Raw genomic sequence first — 17,915 nt, forward strand, 5'->3', positions numbered from 1 at the left:
ACATTGTGGTCATAAAGGGATGGACATGGTCAGCAACAATACTCAGGTAGGCTTTGGCGTTGCAACGATGCTCAATTGGTACCAAGGGGCCCAAAGAGTGCCAAGAAAATATTCCCCACACCATGACACCACCACCACCAACCTGAACCGTACAAGGCAGGATGGATCCATGCTTTCATGTTGTTGACGCCAAATTCTGACCCTACCATCCGAATGTCGCAGCAGAAATCGAGACTCATCAGACCAGGCAACGTTTTTCCAATCTTCAATTGTCCAATTTCGATGAGCTTGTGCAAATTGTAGCCTCAGTTTCCTGTTCTTAGCTGAAAGGAGTGGCACCCGGTGTGGTCTTCTGCTGCTGTAGCCCATCTGCCTCAAAGTTCGACGTACTGTGCGGCGTTCAGAGATGCTCTTCTGGCTACCTTGGTTGTAACGGGTGGCTATTTGAGTCACTGTTGCCTTTCTATCAGCTCGAACCAGTCTGGCCATTCTCCTCTGACCTCTGGCATCAACAACGCATTTCCACCCACAGAACTGCGGCTCACTGGATGTTTTTTCTTTTTCGGACCATTCTCTGTAAACCCTAGAGATGGTTGTGCGTGAAAATCCCAGTAGATCAGCAGTTTCTGAAATACTCAGACCAGCCCTTCTGGCACCAACAACCATGCCACGTTCAAAGGCACTCAAATCACCTTTCTTCCCCATACTGATGCTCGGTTTGAACTGCAGGAGATTGTCTTGACCATGTCTACATGCCTAAATGCACTGAGTTGCCGCCATGTGATTGGCTGATTAGAAATTAAGTGTTAACGAGCAGTTGGACAGGTGTACCTAATAAAGTGGCCGGTGAGTGTATAACACAATAATACCCAGGCTACACTGTGCTGAAGCCATGCCGCTGGCAAATCGGACAAGCAGTGTGAACTGCGGCTTAGTTCCTCCACCACCAACTATATTGTGAACAAAAGTGTCATGTACATGACGGAGAGTGCAGGCCGAGGCTCTTCCGATGGGGATGGGGGGGGGGGGGGGGGGGGGAGTCCGATGTTCCATCCCTACAATTATAGAGCATGCCCAATCCTGCTGTGTGAAGCCCACCATTAAAGTCAAAGGGACCAAAAGGTATTTGGATGTCATCTGAGTACATTTCACTATAAGATCGCCCTCTCCCCCGGCCTGCACACTCAGTCCTGTGAAAAGCCAACTAGATAACTAGTACCAGTGCACTCCTACAGGGGGCGCTGGTCATACTTACCATTGGTGTTGGTGTTCACATAGTAGCGCCGACCCTGCGGGGACATGTAGCACTGCCAGCCCTGGGGCAGCGGGCCTTGGCTTGAATCTTCTATTCTCTGTGGGTTCATCATACCCGGTTTCTGTGGCAAAAAATAAAAAGTGAAATTCACTAAACTGATATAAAATGGCAGAAAAACGTTATCAGCTAATTCTCTTGATGCCGGTGACTAATAGCCGGCGCCCCGGGGTGCGGGGCCAGGTGATCATTTTATGGGCTTCCTCTTTAAGGCCTGCCGTCACCCGGGACATGGGATCATATATCATACACTACATTGCATAGGATAAGCTCGGCTGCAGAATTTTCCGATCACATTGTTCCGGCAGATAATCTTATCTTTTTATTGCTTCTGTGGTTTTTCTGTGCAATAAATAAACATTTCCTGTGGTCACATGGCGCAGCCTGGCAACCAGATACGGCAAACGCTGCAAACTAATCTCTTGTGGGACTGACTAGATCGGTGATCTCCTACAAATCCCAGTCTGTTGCAGTCAGGGCATGCTGAGAGTTGTAGTTCCCCACAGCTGCCTGACAACACAGGTCTATATTCAGATATGCACAGGGGCCCCACTTATGTCATTTAAAGTACTGGACTATTATGTGGTTGAGGGGCCCCTGAGGTCCCAGTACCCAGTTATGACCCCTCCTCCTCCCCCCTGATAGATTTATATTAATAGACATCACTTTTTCTTAGACACTTGTTCCCTGGGGGTGTGGCTAGATAAGCATGGGTGGGGCCTGCTGAAATTAGGAAAAACAATCTAGCTATCAGATCATTTTTTGCTGGTTATAGTCAGTGTATTTAGGGTTAATTGCATCACCGGCATACACAGAACATGAGGGCACCCTCAGGGATAGAAGGGCCCCCCTTCTATGACCCTTGTGCCTATTCCCCTCTCTTTTTGCAGACACCACTGTGATGTCCCCTGTGCTGGAGCGGAGCCATGGACATAGTGGCTTAGGACTTGGCTGCCCTCTGGTGATCATCTGACCCCAAATCATCGGCCTACTGCAAACAGCGGATTTAAAGGAACCATTCAATAACAGAAGGATCTGAAGCTGGGAAAATATTCTAGAAACAATGTGACTGAGGTCTGAAAAAAGAAGATGGGAAAAAAGTCCAAGTTTACTGCGCCGGGATCAGCGGTATGTGAGGTCTGCGGCGCGTATTTCACCTCCTCATCTGACTCGCCAAGTGATGTACAACTTTACTTTCCCTGCCAAGACCTTCTTACAAGACTTTCTCAACACGTACAGCTTTTTTTGCTTTTTTTTATTTGTTACCTGTAGGGGGCAGTGATGTCATTGTAATAATTTAGCTAGTGGATGGTTTTAGAAATAGATTAGATAGATATAGATAAATATGACTTATAGATGTGGGATAGATCAAATAGATGGATGGATGGATGATGTGATGTTGTTATAAGTAAGTTCTGTATGTTCTGTTCTGCTTACTTATTCTGCTTTGTCTGCCTAGCAACAGTGAGGTAGTAATGGAGGAGGAGCTGAGCTTAGGGGGAGGAGTTGTTAGACAGGGAGCCATGATGGAGCATGGAATAAAGTGTTCTGATCTACAAGAGTAACCATCTCATAGTGGACTTATTCCAGAAGACCTGCATCCTCACTACAACACTACAATTGGCGACGAGGATGGGATAATCAGCTAAAGGTATTTCACTGCTACAGAAAACTGTGTACAAGACTGCAATCCTAGCACCAGCCATGGCCTATTTTGACCCACTAAAGTCTACTGAGCTCACTGTGGATGCCAGTCCTGTAGGCCTTGGTGCAATTTTAACTCAGGTGTCCAAAACTGGCAGTATCTCCACAGTCTCCTATGCGAGCAAGGCTTTAACAGAAACGGAACAGCGCTATTCTCAAACTGAGAGGGAAGCTCTCGCAGTTGTATGGGGATGCCTTCATTTTCATCTTTACCTCTTTGGTCGTCCATTCACAGTGGTCAGTGATCATAAACCACTCATTCCAATCTTCAATAAACATTCATCAAAGCCACCCCCACGACTTGAACGCTGGCTACTACGCCTGCAGAACTATCGCTTTCACTTGAGATATGAGGCAGGAGCTGGGAACCCTGCAGACTATTTTTCAAGACACCCTTCACCACAGTCTACCAAAGATGACTTGCCTGCCACTGTCTTAGCTGAGGAGCATGTAAATTTCATTGTTACTCACTCTGTGCCAAGAGCAATGACCCTCGAAGAAATTAAACATGCGGTGGATTCTGATCCCCAACTTCAGTTGGTAATTGACACTGTTCGGTCTAAGAACTGGAACTCTTTTCTAGCTGACACTCGTCTTCAACCGCAGGGCCAAACAGCATATTTGCAGGCCTTCTTTAATGCAAGACACTCTCTTTCTGTATCTGACTCAAACATACTACTACGTGACAACCGCCTGGTCATTCCTCAGAAACTTCAGAGTAGAGTGATCGATCTGGCCCATGAGGCTCATCAAGGTATAGTTAAAACAAAGCAATTACTTAGGGAGAAAGTATGGTTTCCTGGACTAGATAAACAAGTGGAAGCACTTATTGCCACATGTATACCTTGCCAAACAACTACGGTGGACCATAGCCGAGCACCAGTACAAATGACACCTCTGCCAGACAATCCATGGACTGCTGTGAGTGTTGATTTCTGCACTTTGCCAGATCATTCCTATTTACTGGTTGTCATAGATGATTTTTCTAGGTTTCCAGTCATTGAACCCGTTTCCACCACCTCTGCAAGAGCTGTCATACCAAAACTGGACAAAATCTTCTCTGCATATGGCATACCTGCAACGGTGAAGACTGACAATGGGCCACCTTTCAATAGTGCAGATTTTCAGTCTTTTGCAACTTATCTTGGTTTTAACCACAGGAAAATAACTCCTTACTGGCCTCAAGCCAATGGTGAAGTGGAGCGCTTCATGCAATCAATCAACAAAACTCTTTGGATTGCTACCATGGAACACAAGGATTTGCAGCAAGAATTGTACAGGTTCCTTAGACAGTACAGAGCCACCCCACACTCTACTACAGGAACTCCGCCAGCGACTGCGCTTTTCGGCAGGCCTTTGCGCATTAAGCTTCCAAACATCCCAGTAGTTCACGTCCAGACTCCATTGGTCCTCAATGATTCCCTTGCCAAAGGCAGGATGAAAAGATATGCAGATAAGAGAAGTTGTCGCTTCAAACAGCTGGATGTGGGAGACTGGGTCCTGGTTAAAAGGCTGAGACCCAGTGACAAGTTATCATCCCCTTATCATCCAGAACCCTTTCAAGTCACACATGTCAAAGGTACCATGGTTACTGCTCAACGCCAGGGTCATCAAGTGACACGAAATGTCTCCCATTTTAAAAAGCTTTGTGACTACAACCCAGGAGCAAGTGCAGAGGAGACAGATGATGAGGAAATTTCACCAGGTACAACTGGTTCAGCAACACCAACAAGAGATACCGAAAATTCACAGACTGTTTCTGATAACGAGATGTCTCAACGCTACCCGACAAGGATAAGTCGAAGGCCACCAACGCACCTCAGGGACTATGTTCTGCAGTAAAATTTTCTTTTCAGTTCGGACCTTTTATTTATTGTTCATTTATAATGTTTGCATTTTATTTATTTTTTTATAAGAAGGGGAGAGATGTGATGTTGTTATAAGTAAGTTCTGTATGTTCTGTTCTGCTTACTTATTCTGCTTTGTCTGCCTAGCAACAGTGAGGTAGTAATGGAGGAGGAGCTGAGCTTAGGGGGAGGAGTTGTTAGACAGGGAGCCATGATGGAGCATGGAATAAAGTGTTCTGATCTACAAGAGTAACCATCTCATAGTGGACTTATTCCAGAAGACCTGCATCCTCACTACAACACTACAGATGGATGGATGGAAAGATAGGTAGGTAGATAGATAGATAGATAGATAGGAGATAGATAATAGATAGATAGATAGATAGATAGATAGATAGATAGATAGATAGGTATTTTTCGGACTATAAGACGCACTTTTTTCCCCCAAATTTGGGGGGAAAAGCAGGGTGCGTCTTATAGGCCGAATGTGGCGCCTGGCATCCGCTGTAATAGAGAGGCGGAAGCCGGCAAGTGATAGACGCCGGCACAGGTGCCGGGGCCTGAGACATCGCTACGCTCCTCTGCCCTGCATGAAGCCAGCAGCAGCAGGGGCGATGCTATTCCGCTCCTCCGTACCCCCGCCGCTGGCTTCATGCAGGGCAGGGCAGCGATGTCTCAGGCCCCGGCACCTGTGATGGCGTCTATCCCTCCCCGGCATCCGCCTCTCTAGTACAGCGGATGCCGGGTCAGTATCAGCGGCCTCTTCTCCCCCGGGGCCGGTCCCCACCGGCCCCGTACCTGTAAAGTTGCAGGGCGGCTCCTGCGCGGCGATATCGCAGGAGCCGACCTGTTCGGGTGACAGCCGGGAGCCTAATGAGGCTCCCGGGCCTGTCACTGCTATATATTAGTATTGCGGCTGGGTCTGTGACCAGCCGTAATACTAATACACAGAATGTCCCATAGACGGCAATACAGTTGTATTGCCGTCTATGGGACTTGCAATCAAGTGACCGCAGGTTCAAGCCCCGGTGGGGAATAAAATAGTAAGAAAAAAAAAAAAAAGCTTTAAAAATATATAATAAAAATATGAAATAAATAAAAGTTCTAAATCACCTCCTGTCCCTAGAATATATATATAAAAGTAGAAAATCATATATCATAAACCACCGGGTTTTTTTTCAATAAAAGGTGATCTAAGCAATAGATATTCCCCAAAATGGTATAACTAAAAAGTACTTCTGGCCCCGCAAAAAAAAAACACTCTATGCATCCCCGTACAGCTGCAGGGTCACCTGTCAATGTGGCCTTGCAGCTGTTTCAAAACTACAACTCCCATATATTAAATATTTTACCAGTTTTTGCTTCAAAATTTTTTTCCCCTATTTTCCTCCTCTAAAACCTGTGGTGCGTCTTATAGTCCGAAAAATACGGTAGATAGATAGATAGATAGATAGATAGGAGATGATAGATAGATAGATAGATATTAGATAGATAGATAGATAGATAGATAGATAGATAGATAGATAGATAGATAGATAGGAGATAGATAGATATTAGATAGATTGTGCTCAGTGGAACTTTCTCTCTCTCCTCAGTAATTATCTGTTAATTATAAATATTTCCGTCCAATTATTGAACTAATTAAGTGCCTGACCACCCCTCTGATGGTACACGGTCACTGTCACTGTCACTATGTGGCGGCCTGGACTTCGCTCCCATCCGCCCAGTACAGCAGGAATCCGGCACAATGGCCCCATTCTCTCCAGAATACAATGCAGGATTGTCTGGGATCTGAGCACATTCCTGACATATCCCCGATTCCAGGCCTGTCTGATACTCCGCAAACACCTCCACATTACACGCCCTGCACTACTAGCCAAGGGGCAAAACATACTCTGTGCTGCTGGGGACCCTGCTCCTACCACTATGTAACTCTTAGTCTGTGATCTCCTCTGTAAGATCAGCACATTCATCTCCTGAAATACTCTGCGCTGCTGGGGACCCTGCTCCTTCTACCATGTAACGCTCAGTCTGTGACCTTCCTAGAAGATCAGCACACTCCTCTCCTGAAATGCTCTGTGCTGCAGATCCACTCGCCCCTCTCCTGGTTCATTATCACCCGTTTCTGTGCTGTTGTCACCTACACGAGTGTGACAAGGAAGTGTCATGGCTTGTGCTAAAATCGTTGCAGTTTGCTAATATTAACTATTTATAGGTCAGACACGCTCAGAGCAGACTAACCGGGTATCACCCCCCCTGCGCATAATGGCCTGACCCAAATATTAATGTTACCAGTCGCCCACCCGGGAGAACAGGGCAAGGCAGAGAAATATCCTATCAAGATTGTCACCGAGTCAGACTAGGAAAACGTCCTGCCAGTGGAATCACAAGAAACAGGAGCAGCCCTTTAAGTGTTGGACTCCACGGTAAAGGGTTAAAGTATGTACGGGGGGGGGGGGGAGGTGAGAGCTAAAATCTGCTGCTGAAATCTTTTTTGGCAAAAATAAAAAAGGAGAAGGAAACGGCAAAAGATAAATCATAAAGAAAGTAAGAAAATGTATCACATTAATGGACAGGAGAAAAAGCGGAAAGTTCCTCGCTGCTGGCGAATAAGCAGACCCTGACCGTCAAAAGTAAAAAAAACATCAAAAACACCAAATGTACGAGCGCGCACCATGCCAAAAAGGTACAAGCTGTATGGAAAAGTCCTGACAGAAGCTTCCAGAACCTCTATGAAGTGCGAACTATGGAGGCGGCCTATAAATTGCACATGAGCGCGATTATAATCGCCATACGAACAATAGATGTTCATTTACATAGCTCCACCCACTACCCTCAAGGTATAGGACCTATAACCCCATTTCTGGCTTGTGAATAAAATTCCAATTCTGCAGTAAAGACTGACACCGAATAAGCAAGAAAGAGATGGAACTCTATATAATACTTCAGATCTGGGAAACTGAGCTACACGATGGCAACAGAGACCATAGAAAACTATTTGCATAGCTCCACCCACTAGCCTAAAATCCGAATATAAACTATTTTCTTGTCCCTTTTTTTGACAATGTCACGCCCTTCAGGGTTCATTAATCACTTTTATGAACTGTGAATATAATACTAGGAGAAGTTAAGACTGACACAGAGAGTAGCGGGCTGTAACTCTACATAATGCAGATGTATACGGCATTCAGGATCTGTGGAAAGCCGGGTGACCAACCGTTCACATTACTGGTTAAGAGGATATTAAAGGGGCGACGCAGAGACTGAAGTTTCCGTTCAGCGATGTCAGCAGGAAGACGGTTCCTGATTTCCTGGTGACTGTACACACTAAATCTAAGCGTATTATGTTTATATGCAGATACATTGCCCGTCTCCCTGACAACGCCATCCTCTCCTCGTACTCGCCACGCGCGTTTCTCGGGCAGGCTGGAATCTTTTGATATCGCTCATTAACAGATCTGCTGTGATTCAGTGACAGCGAGAGGCGGATTCGCTCACAAACCCGACTGCCAAGCAAAAAAAAAAAAACACAAGAGAAAGTGACGTGCGAGACGGCGTGCGCCCGGGGGAAGCCTTTTATTCACTGCGCCTTTTAAGTCTGGATCAAAGACTTTCCCGGTTGTAAAGACCGATGGTCGATGGAATCTCTATGGAAATAGGTTGGAGACGGCAAGTCAGAAAATGCAGAATTAAGGGGGGGAGGGGGGGGAGGATGTTTTTTCGTTCAACTCCAGGAAAAAATAATATATTATTAATCATCTTCTCAGTGTCGGTAAGCTGCACGTAAAGGCTGACAATATGGTAATGCGGTAACATTATAATCGCCCGGCACAGGATTCCTAAATGTGGACTGTCACGTCCTGGTGGACTGGATTAGGCTCTGTTCACACTACCAATTCAAGACAAGTCAAAAACATGGAAAATCAAGTGGTCCATGAAAAACAAAGGAGGCCACACTGGTGCCGACTACGCTGGGAATTGTCCTTATAAAGGAGTCCCTGCACAGACAGATTTTACTTGGTTAATCCAAAAATTTGTAAAACCCACCACCATTCCCTACCATAGAGCTTCATAGACAGCAAACACTAGTGATCCGCTGCTAGAATAAGGACATTTTTTACAAATCCTTTGGCCGGTGCTGTTTTGGGGAACCGTAGCCAAGACATCCACCAAAGATCATTGTTTAATTTGACGTAAAATTTAAAAAAAAAAAATTAGATCTTTGGTGGATGTCTTGGCTACGGTTCCTCAGGACAGCACTCGACAAAAGATTGTTCATGGCATTTTATGGAAAATTTCAAAAAGATTTCACCCACAGTCTTTTGCCAGTTGATAGAGTTGAGTGATCGGGATATGTTCGGATTCCTATCGGCGATAGAGTAAATTTCATGATCGCGATCAGAATTCCGATCCCGATCTTTTTGGGCGGAGGTTATTTCCCACAATGCTTGGCTACTGGCCAATCATTGTGGGAAAAGCTTAGCACCCATAGAAACGAATGGAAGCAGACGGCCGCTTAACCCCCTGCGTGCCGGCTGCATCCATTCATTCCTATGGATTTACCGCCGCCTGCCACTCTTCTGCTTCGTCCCTGTTTTACCGTATACTAAGCTGAATATACGGTAAAACAGGGACGAAGCAGAAGAGTGTGAGGCTGCGGTAAATCACTGTGTGCTGCGCTGCTGTGAGGACGACGAGGCAAGTTCACGAGTAGATAGATACTACTGTACATTGACTTGTCTATCTACTCACGAACTTCGCTCAACTTACCTGCACAGAAGTGCTGCCGCTGCCCTCTTGTCGTCCGGTCCTCTCTCCTTCACATGCCTTCATGACTCCATGCTGTGTAGTGAATAGGATCATTTTTAAAATCCGATCTTCGATTATTAAAAAAATCCCATTGACTTGCATCGGGATCGGGTTCAAATGGAAAATGATCGGAAATCGGATTTTAAAAACGATCCTGAAATTTCAAGATCGGCTCAACCCTACCAGTAGACCGTTGTCGGTTGCTGTCAGGAAAAGTCAAAAGATCTCGGAAATCTTTTGTAAATTTTCCGTCAGACAGTCATTTGCCAGGTGCAATCATAGGAAGCGAGAGCCAAGACGTCCGCCGAAGATCTCTGTGGAATTTGAAGCAAAATTTCAAAGAGATTTCTGAGACTTTTGGTGAATATTATGGCGATGGCTACCCAGCACAGTAACTGGCAAAAGATTATTTGTGGATTTTGAAGTAAAATTTCAAAAGTCTTTTGCCAGGTGACTATTGACACGTTTGGTGGTGCCAGGGAGAGCTGTAGCCAAGACGTCCACCAGAGATCTCTGAAATCTTTTTGAAAATTTAAATCAAATTCCACAAAACAATCTTTTGAAGATTCGTAGCCGAGTCACCTCTTTCTGAGATCTTTGGTGGGAACTCAGAAACTTAGATGTAAAATTTCCAAAATATTTCAAACACTCCAGGAGGAGCTGTAGCCAAGACGCCCACCGAAGATCTCCAAAATCTTTTTGAAATTCAAATTCCACAAACAATCGAAAAATCCTCACACAATGAAAAATGGAACATTTGAGACAACATTAGGTTGTCCATTTCCCAGCTCTGAAGTTTCCCCGATACCTCTAAGTAAAGGTTTGGAGGAGACGGTGACTTTTGCAACCGTTTTGTACTTAGTCTTGGATCAATAATTCCCGGTTAGAACAATCGTTCCCAATCATCATCCAGTGGAAAAAGTGTCCACAAACCCAATGATTAAAAAAAAAAATCATTCACGTTTTTTTGTCATTTATCACATATTTTAGAATAGTTTAAAAATCATCAGTTGTTGGCAAGACATCCCGATGGTCAGTGTAAGAGGTTCTTTGGGTCCACCAGATACAACTATTTCAGGGGTCCAGGGACTGCTCCCCATAGAGGGACTATGGTTTTGATGTGTCGGAGCTGGGCTCATGGAAGGATTCTCTATTGCTATGGTGGGCCAGTCCAAAACTTTCTGTAGTGATCAATGGTATGAAAACCCCCAACCCGATAATTTCAGCTTGATAAATCAGAGGGTTAGTCTGCTGGACTTGCTGTAGCCAGTCGGCACTTGGTACGGGCATGTCATCTACTGGTGTAAAAAGATCCCGACTCTCAACATCCTCCATACAATGGTGAAGAGGACATCACCCAACATTTCTGTCTGTGTACAACTTGGCCTGTGTTCAGGTCCCACAATCAGGTCTGAAGGTTCCTACAATAAACCATCTCATTCCGACACGAGCAGAAAGAAACAAACAAGACACAAACATCTCAATCCTTACGACCTCTGCCAGACACTGCAGACAAGTTGCCAAACCCTTAGATTAGACCCATGTGTCTGGGAGGGAAGAGGTGGATGAAAGGGCGATTAGGAGGGTTGGAAACGTCTAATGAGGTCTCCTGGGCTACTAGAAAGAGAGCAGACAATGGTGAGCTGGAGAGAGTCCAGACCTCCTGACGATCACTGATGGGATGTTGGCATGGATGTGGTGCCGCGGCCTCGGAGTAATATCGTTTACAGTTTATTGTCTTGGCTGTTCCTTAAAGTAGAAGTTGAATCTCACACCACAGGAGGTCCTGACGTTGGCCAGATGTGTGTACACTGCAATATCCCACACTGGCTGTAAACATGAAGAAGAAGGGTTCATTAGAAGAAAAATTTGGTCTTGACCACATCGGTGGGGAGGAGGGGTGTTATGAGCTAGACGTTCCACTAATTCTCAGGAGGAGGTGGCCATGGTTTGTAACAAATCTGAACCACAACGACATCTTTGAGGAAAGAGATTTTTGTAGTCTCAGTGTCAAAGAAGCTCTGATGAAATATATAGATGGTGAGACAATGGTGGTGGCACATGAACGGGGAGACACTGGTGATGGCACATGAACGGGGAGACACTGGTGGTGGCACATGAACGGGGAGACAATGATGGATGGTGGCACATGAACGGTGAGGCACTAGTGGCGGCACATGAATGGAGAAACTCTGGTGGTGGCACATGGACTGTGAAACAGTGATGGCAGCACATGAACAGTGGGACACTGGTGTTGGCACATAGCTGGTGGTGACAATGATGGTGGGAATCTGATTGGTTGGCAATCAGACTTTACCGTTGGATAAAGTTCAATGATGCCAAAACAGAAAATCACTAAAACTGAAATTCCACAAAAACATGTCCTCCTGATCACAAAAACCCAAGACTGTGTTGAGATGAACCAGTTAATGAATGGGCTAAGGGCAAACCGCATTAGGCCGGGGCCGCAGTGACCGTAATCTACCACGGTTTTGGAAATCGCAGCATGTCAACTATACCTACGGAAATGCCGGTGGTTTCCCCATTGGTATAACTGAAACAGAAAGTCCGCAGAGGAAACTTCTGCAAACTTTGTGTCTAAAGCGCTGTGGAAAAAAACGCGATGCGTTGCTAAAGCGCTGCAGGACGCCCCGTGCGGCCTTAATCTTAGGGTGGTTTCATGCAGAGGTTTAGGCCCCCAAACACACACATCGAGTCTATGGTCAATGCACAAAAATCTCCCAGCTAATCTGCGGGAATGGAACGGTTAAACGATGGCTGCTTTGTTAGCGGCAGGATCGGAGCGGCGAGCTTCCATTTGTCAGCACCTCATTACGCGAGGAGCGCTAATGTTCCCGTAGTCGCTGACCTTTCAGAAGTCTCCTTTAAAATAAGAGTCAGACTCTTGTCCTAGATCAGCAGGAGCGTCTCCCGATTTACTACACACAAATATTAAAGCGCCCCCACAAAAACAGTCAAAAAGTTACTATACCATAGAGGGGTTAAAGATCAGGCCGAGTGACTTCTAGAAAAGGGACAACGTCACAGACCCCTTATTATTAGAGTGCGAATACGAGAAAAGAAGGGAGAGCGAGAAATAGAACGCAAAAGATTAAATGCAAAGCCAAGAGGGAGCAGGGACCGAATGTCAGACACGGACCTTCACCCTCTGACAGGGACAACTCCACAGGTGGTCTTCACGCCTCACGAGGGATAAAGAAAGCTAAAAGAACTCAACGGGGCATGACAGAGCGAAACGTCCTTCAGACGTGCAGAAGAAACCCTTTGTGTTCCTCTTTATGGTCTCCTAAATACATGGACATGAAACTATTAAACAAAAAGTGGGCCGTATCCCAGAAATGGAGCCCAAACCAAGTCACACCTTCACCAAACATTCAAACATTTATATGAGGTGTCCCCTACCCAGGGCCGATTTAACCTTAGGGTCAATGGGTGCGAGGGCCCCCTCAGAGCCCCCCGGATCGTGCAGGACAGTCTCACATTAATAGGTCAAATACAATAATGGAGCAAGTAGCGATCTGCTCGGCGCTCCATTATTCAGCCTTCGGCCGCAGGGAAGCACAATGAGCGCCGACTAACAGACATCACTCATCGAAGCCAAGGGTCGGTAAGTATTCTTTGTTTTTTTTATTTTTCTTTTGTAATATTGGTGGTTGTGGGAACAGGGAAACTTACATTATGGGGGGGGGGGGGGGCGGCACTTTCAAGAAGAATGCACAGGGTGAAATAATTAAAATGGCTTTCCCCTACCAGGAGGGCAGCTAAGGCCTCTAGAATGGGGAAAACAACAGTAATATAGACAGTACGAGGTAACAGGGGCTACATTAAATATTTTGCATTAGCGCCCGCGAGCCTTAAAGAGGACCTTTCACCATTTTGCCCACAGGCAGTTCTATATACTGCCAGAAAGCTGACAGTGCGCTGAGTTCAGCGCACTGTCGGCTTTCCCGATCTGTACCCGGTGTGAAGAGCTTACGGACCTAGCACTTCTATGGTCAGAAGGGCGTTTCTGACCGTTAGCCAGAGACGTCCTTCTTCACAGCACAGCCAATCGCGCTGTGCTGTGAGAGCCGGGAAGAACGCCCCCTCCTTCCCTGATAATACTCGTCTATGGACGAGTACTGCGAGCAGAGGGAGGGGGCGTTCCTCCCGGCTCTCACAGCACAGCGCGATTGGCTGTGCTGTGAAGAAGGACGTCTCTGGCTAACGGTCAGAAACGCCCTTCTGACCATAGAAGTGCTACGGTACCGGGCCATAAGCTCTTCACACCGGGCACAGATCGGGAAAGCTGACAGTGCACTGAACTCAGCGCACTGTCAGCTTTCCGGCAGTATATAGAAGTGGTGAAAGGTCCTCTTTAACTTATGCCCCAATACCTACCTTCACCTACCTACCTATGGTCTCTACATTGTCTTCTCTTTTGTTCTCAGGATCTAGCATCAGTATTATATTGGTTATATTCTTGTACATTGGAGCAGTATTATAGTAGTTATATCCTTATACATAGGAGCAGTATTATAGTAGTTATATTCTTGTACATAGGAGTAGTATTATAGTAGTTATATTCTTGTACATAGGAGCAGTATTATAGTAGTTATATTCTTGTACATAGGGGCAGTATTATAGTAGTTATATTCTTGTACATAGGAGCAGTATTATAGTAGTTATATTCTTGTACATAGGAGCAGTATTATAGTAGTTATATCCTTATACATAGGAGCAGTATTATAGTAGTTATATTCTTGTACATAGGAGCAATATTATAGTAGTTATATTCTTGTACATGGTAGCAGTATTATAGTAGTTATATTTTTGTACATAGGAGCAGTATTATAGTAGTTATGTTCTTGTACATAGGAGGTAGTATTATAGTAGTTATATTCTTGTACATAGGGGCAGTATTATAGTAGTTATATTCTTGTACATAGGAGGTAGTATTATAGTAGTTATATTCTTGTACATAGGAGCAGTATTATAGTAGTTATATTCTTGTACATAGGAGCAGTATTATAGTAGTTATATTCTTATACATATGAGCAGTATTATAGTAGTTATATTCTTATACATAGGAGCAGTATTATAGTAGTATATTCTTATACATAGGAGCAGTATTATAGTAGTTATATTCTTGTACATAGGATGCAGTATTATAGTAGTTATATTCTTGTACATAGGGGGCAGTATTATAGTATTTATATTCTTGTACATAGGAGCAGTGTTATAGTAGTTATATTCTTGTACATAGGAGCAGTATTATAGTAGTTATATTCTTGTACATAGGAGGTAGTATTATAGTAGTTATATTCTTGTATATAGGAGCAGCAGTATAGTAGTTATGTTCTTGTACATGGGAGGTAGTCGTATTGTAGTTATATTCTTGTACATAGGAGCAGTATTATAGTAGTTATATTCTTATACATAGGAGCAGTATTATAGTAGTTATATTCTTGTACATAGGGGACAGTATTATAGTATTTATATTCTTGTACATAGGAACAGTATTATAGTAGTCATATTCTTGTACATAGGGGGAAGTATTATAGTAGTTATATTCTTCTACATAGGGGGCGGTATTACAGTAGTTATATTCTTATACATAGGGGACAGTATTAAAGTGGTTATAATTTTGTGCATAGCAGACATTTTGTATGAATTATATTATCTATAACCAAGTTTCGTTTCTTTTTTAAGTACAAGCTAGAAAATTACATAAAATTCCCATGAAGCAGGGCAGTCGAACTGATGGATTTTATAGCAAGAAAATAAGGAGTCTTCATAAATATGGAGCAGGAAGTCGCCCAGTGGACAGATCTGTAATGCAGCTTAGAGGGAGATTGTGTCTCTGGCTACATAAATTCTGCAGGATTAAGGGGAAAAGTGAAAAGAATATTGGTAATACCTATCCATCACTGTAATGTCCACAGGAAAGGTACGAATAAAAATCAGGACATTGAAAAAAGCTTGCAGCTTTATGCTGCATGCACAATGCTTATCTTATACCAGCTAAGCATATAAAAGTATACATAGTATATACCCAGGTTATACCAGGATGGCCCATATCACTATATACAAGAAGATGTATAATATATACCAGCTGTACATATATAATTATATACAGGAGATACCCAGGTTATACCAGCATGGTCCAAATCTCTCTATATTGTAAAAATGAATTTCTGTCTGCCTGTCTGTTCTTTATGCACGATCAAACAACTAGACCGATTTTCACCAAATTCGGCACACAGATTCTTCAGGTGTCCGGGAAGGTTTAAGACGAGGCCTCAACTCGCTCGGACGTACCGTTGCTGGGATACAGCATTCCCAACACAATGACACCCCCCATTAGCCAAAACAAACCTGCAAGGCTTTCACTCATATTCCAACTGCCATACACTGGGTCACTCCACATGCACAACCCAACACTGATATCCAAACTGAGATACACACAGATCAGCACACAGTTTGACACACCGGAGGTTTAGATTTGCGCATCTACACACAGTTCCACACGCCGGATGATTAGATACACACATCTGCATATAGTTCCACACACCAGAGGATTAGATATGAGCATATGCACACTGTTCCACACGCCGGAGGATTAGATATGTGCATCTGCATACAGTTCCACACATTGGAGGATTAGATATGTGCGTCTGCATACAGTTCCACATGTTGGAGGATTAGATACGTGCATCAGAACACAGTACCACACACAGTAGGATTTGATACATGCGTCAGCACACAGTTCCACACACCGGAGGATTAGATATCTGCTTCAGCACACAGTACCACAGGCCGGAGGATTTGATACACGCCTCAGCACACAATACCACACACCGGAGGATTAGATATGCGGCTCTGCACATAGTACCACACATTAGAGTTTTACTCCAGGTTTCCATAGCAACCCAACCATTTTTCTTCACTGCTGTATGTCATCTTTAACAGGGCAGGGCGCTGTGGATGGCACTGTTACACAAGGTCACATTCACACAGCTTTACTCCAGGTATCTATAACAACCAATCGCAGGTTTTTCACGGATATTCAAAATGAGATCACATGACGCTTATGGACACACACAAATGACATACAAAATACACCAGTGCAAAACTGGGCAATTCTTATGGAGCCAATAAACAAACAAAAAATGAAATATACCCATGTGAAGCCGGATCCTCCTGCTAGTCACTATATACAAGAAGATGTATAACTTATACCATCTGTACATATATAATTATATACAGGAGATATGTAGGTTATACCAGCATGGTCCATATTACTATATAATGATATATCAGCTCTATGCCTGGGTTATACCAGTATGGTCTATATTACTATATAATGATACATCAGATCTATGCCCAGGTTATACCAGTATGGTCTATATTACTATACATCAGCTCTATGCCCAGGTTATACCAGTATGGTCTATATTACTATACATCCGCTCTATGCCCGGGTTATACCAGTATGGTCTATATTACTATACATCAGCTCTATGCCCAGGTTATACCAGTATGGTCTATATTACTATATAATGATATATCAGCTCTATGCCCAGGTTATACCAGTATGGTCTATATTACTATATAATGATACATCAGATCTATGCCCAGGTTATACCAGTATGGTCTATATTACTATACATCAGCTCTATGCCCAGGTTATACCAGTATGGTCTATATTACTATATAATGATATATCAGCTCTATGCCCAGGTTATACCAGTATGGTCTATATTACTATACATCCGCTCTATGCCCCGGTTATACCAGTATGGTCTATATTACTATACATCCGCTCTATGCCCGGGTTATACCAGTATGGTCTATATTACTATACATCAGCTCTATGCCCGGGTTATACCAGTATGGTCTATATTACTATATAATGATATATCAGCTCTATGCCCAGGTTATACCAGTATGGTCTATATTACTATATAATGATATATCAGCTCTATGCCCAGGTTATACCAGTATGGTCTATATTACTATACATCCGCTCTATGCCCCGGTTATACCAGTATGGTCTATATTACTATACATCCGCTCTATGCCCGGGTTATACCAGTATGGTCTATATTACTATACATCAGCTCTATGCCCGGGTTATACCAGTATGGTCTATATTACTATATAATGATATATCAGCTCTATGCCCAGGTTATACCAGTATGGTCTATATTACTATATAATGATATATCAGCTCTATGCCC

The 17,915-nt window shown here is 44.0% G+C and overlaps 1 protein-coding gene across 3 annotated transcripts in view; it reads right to left on the bottom strand.

Annotated features, from left to right (window-relative positions):
* Positions 1-17,915, bottom strand: part of GAS7 (growth arrest specific 7) — a 118,041-nt gene that overhangs the window by 51,444 nt on the left and 48,682 nt on the right. For 2 of the 3 annotated variants that reach the window (XM_075279514.1, XM_075279513.1), the window contains exon 2: positions 1,256-1,376. The exons of the other annotated variant lie outside the window; for it this stretch is intronic. In XM_075279514.1, coding sequence (XP_075135615.1) covers positions 1,256-1,376 — 121 coding nt within the window. The remainder of the gene's footprint in view (positions 1-1,255; positions 1,377-17,915) is intronic. 3 annotated transcript variants of the gene reach the window in all.

Source organism: Leptodactylus fuscus, chromosome 6, assembly GCF_031893055.1.
Source record: "Leptodactylus fuscus isolate aLepFus1 chromosome 6, aLepFus1.hap2, whole genome shotgun sequence".
NCBI classification, from domain to species: domain Eukaryota; kingdom Metazoa; phylum Chordata; class Amphibia; order Anura; family Leptodactylidae; genus Leptodactylus; species Leptodactylus fuscus.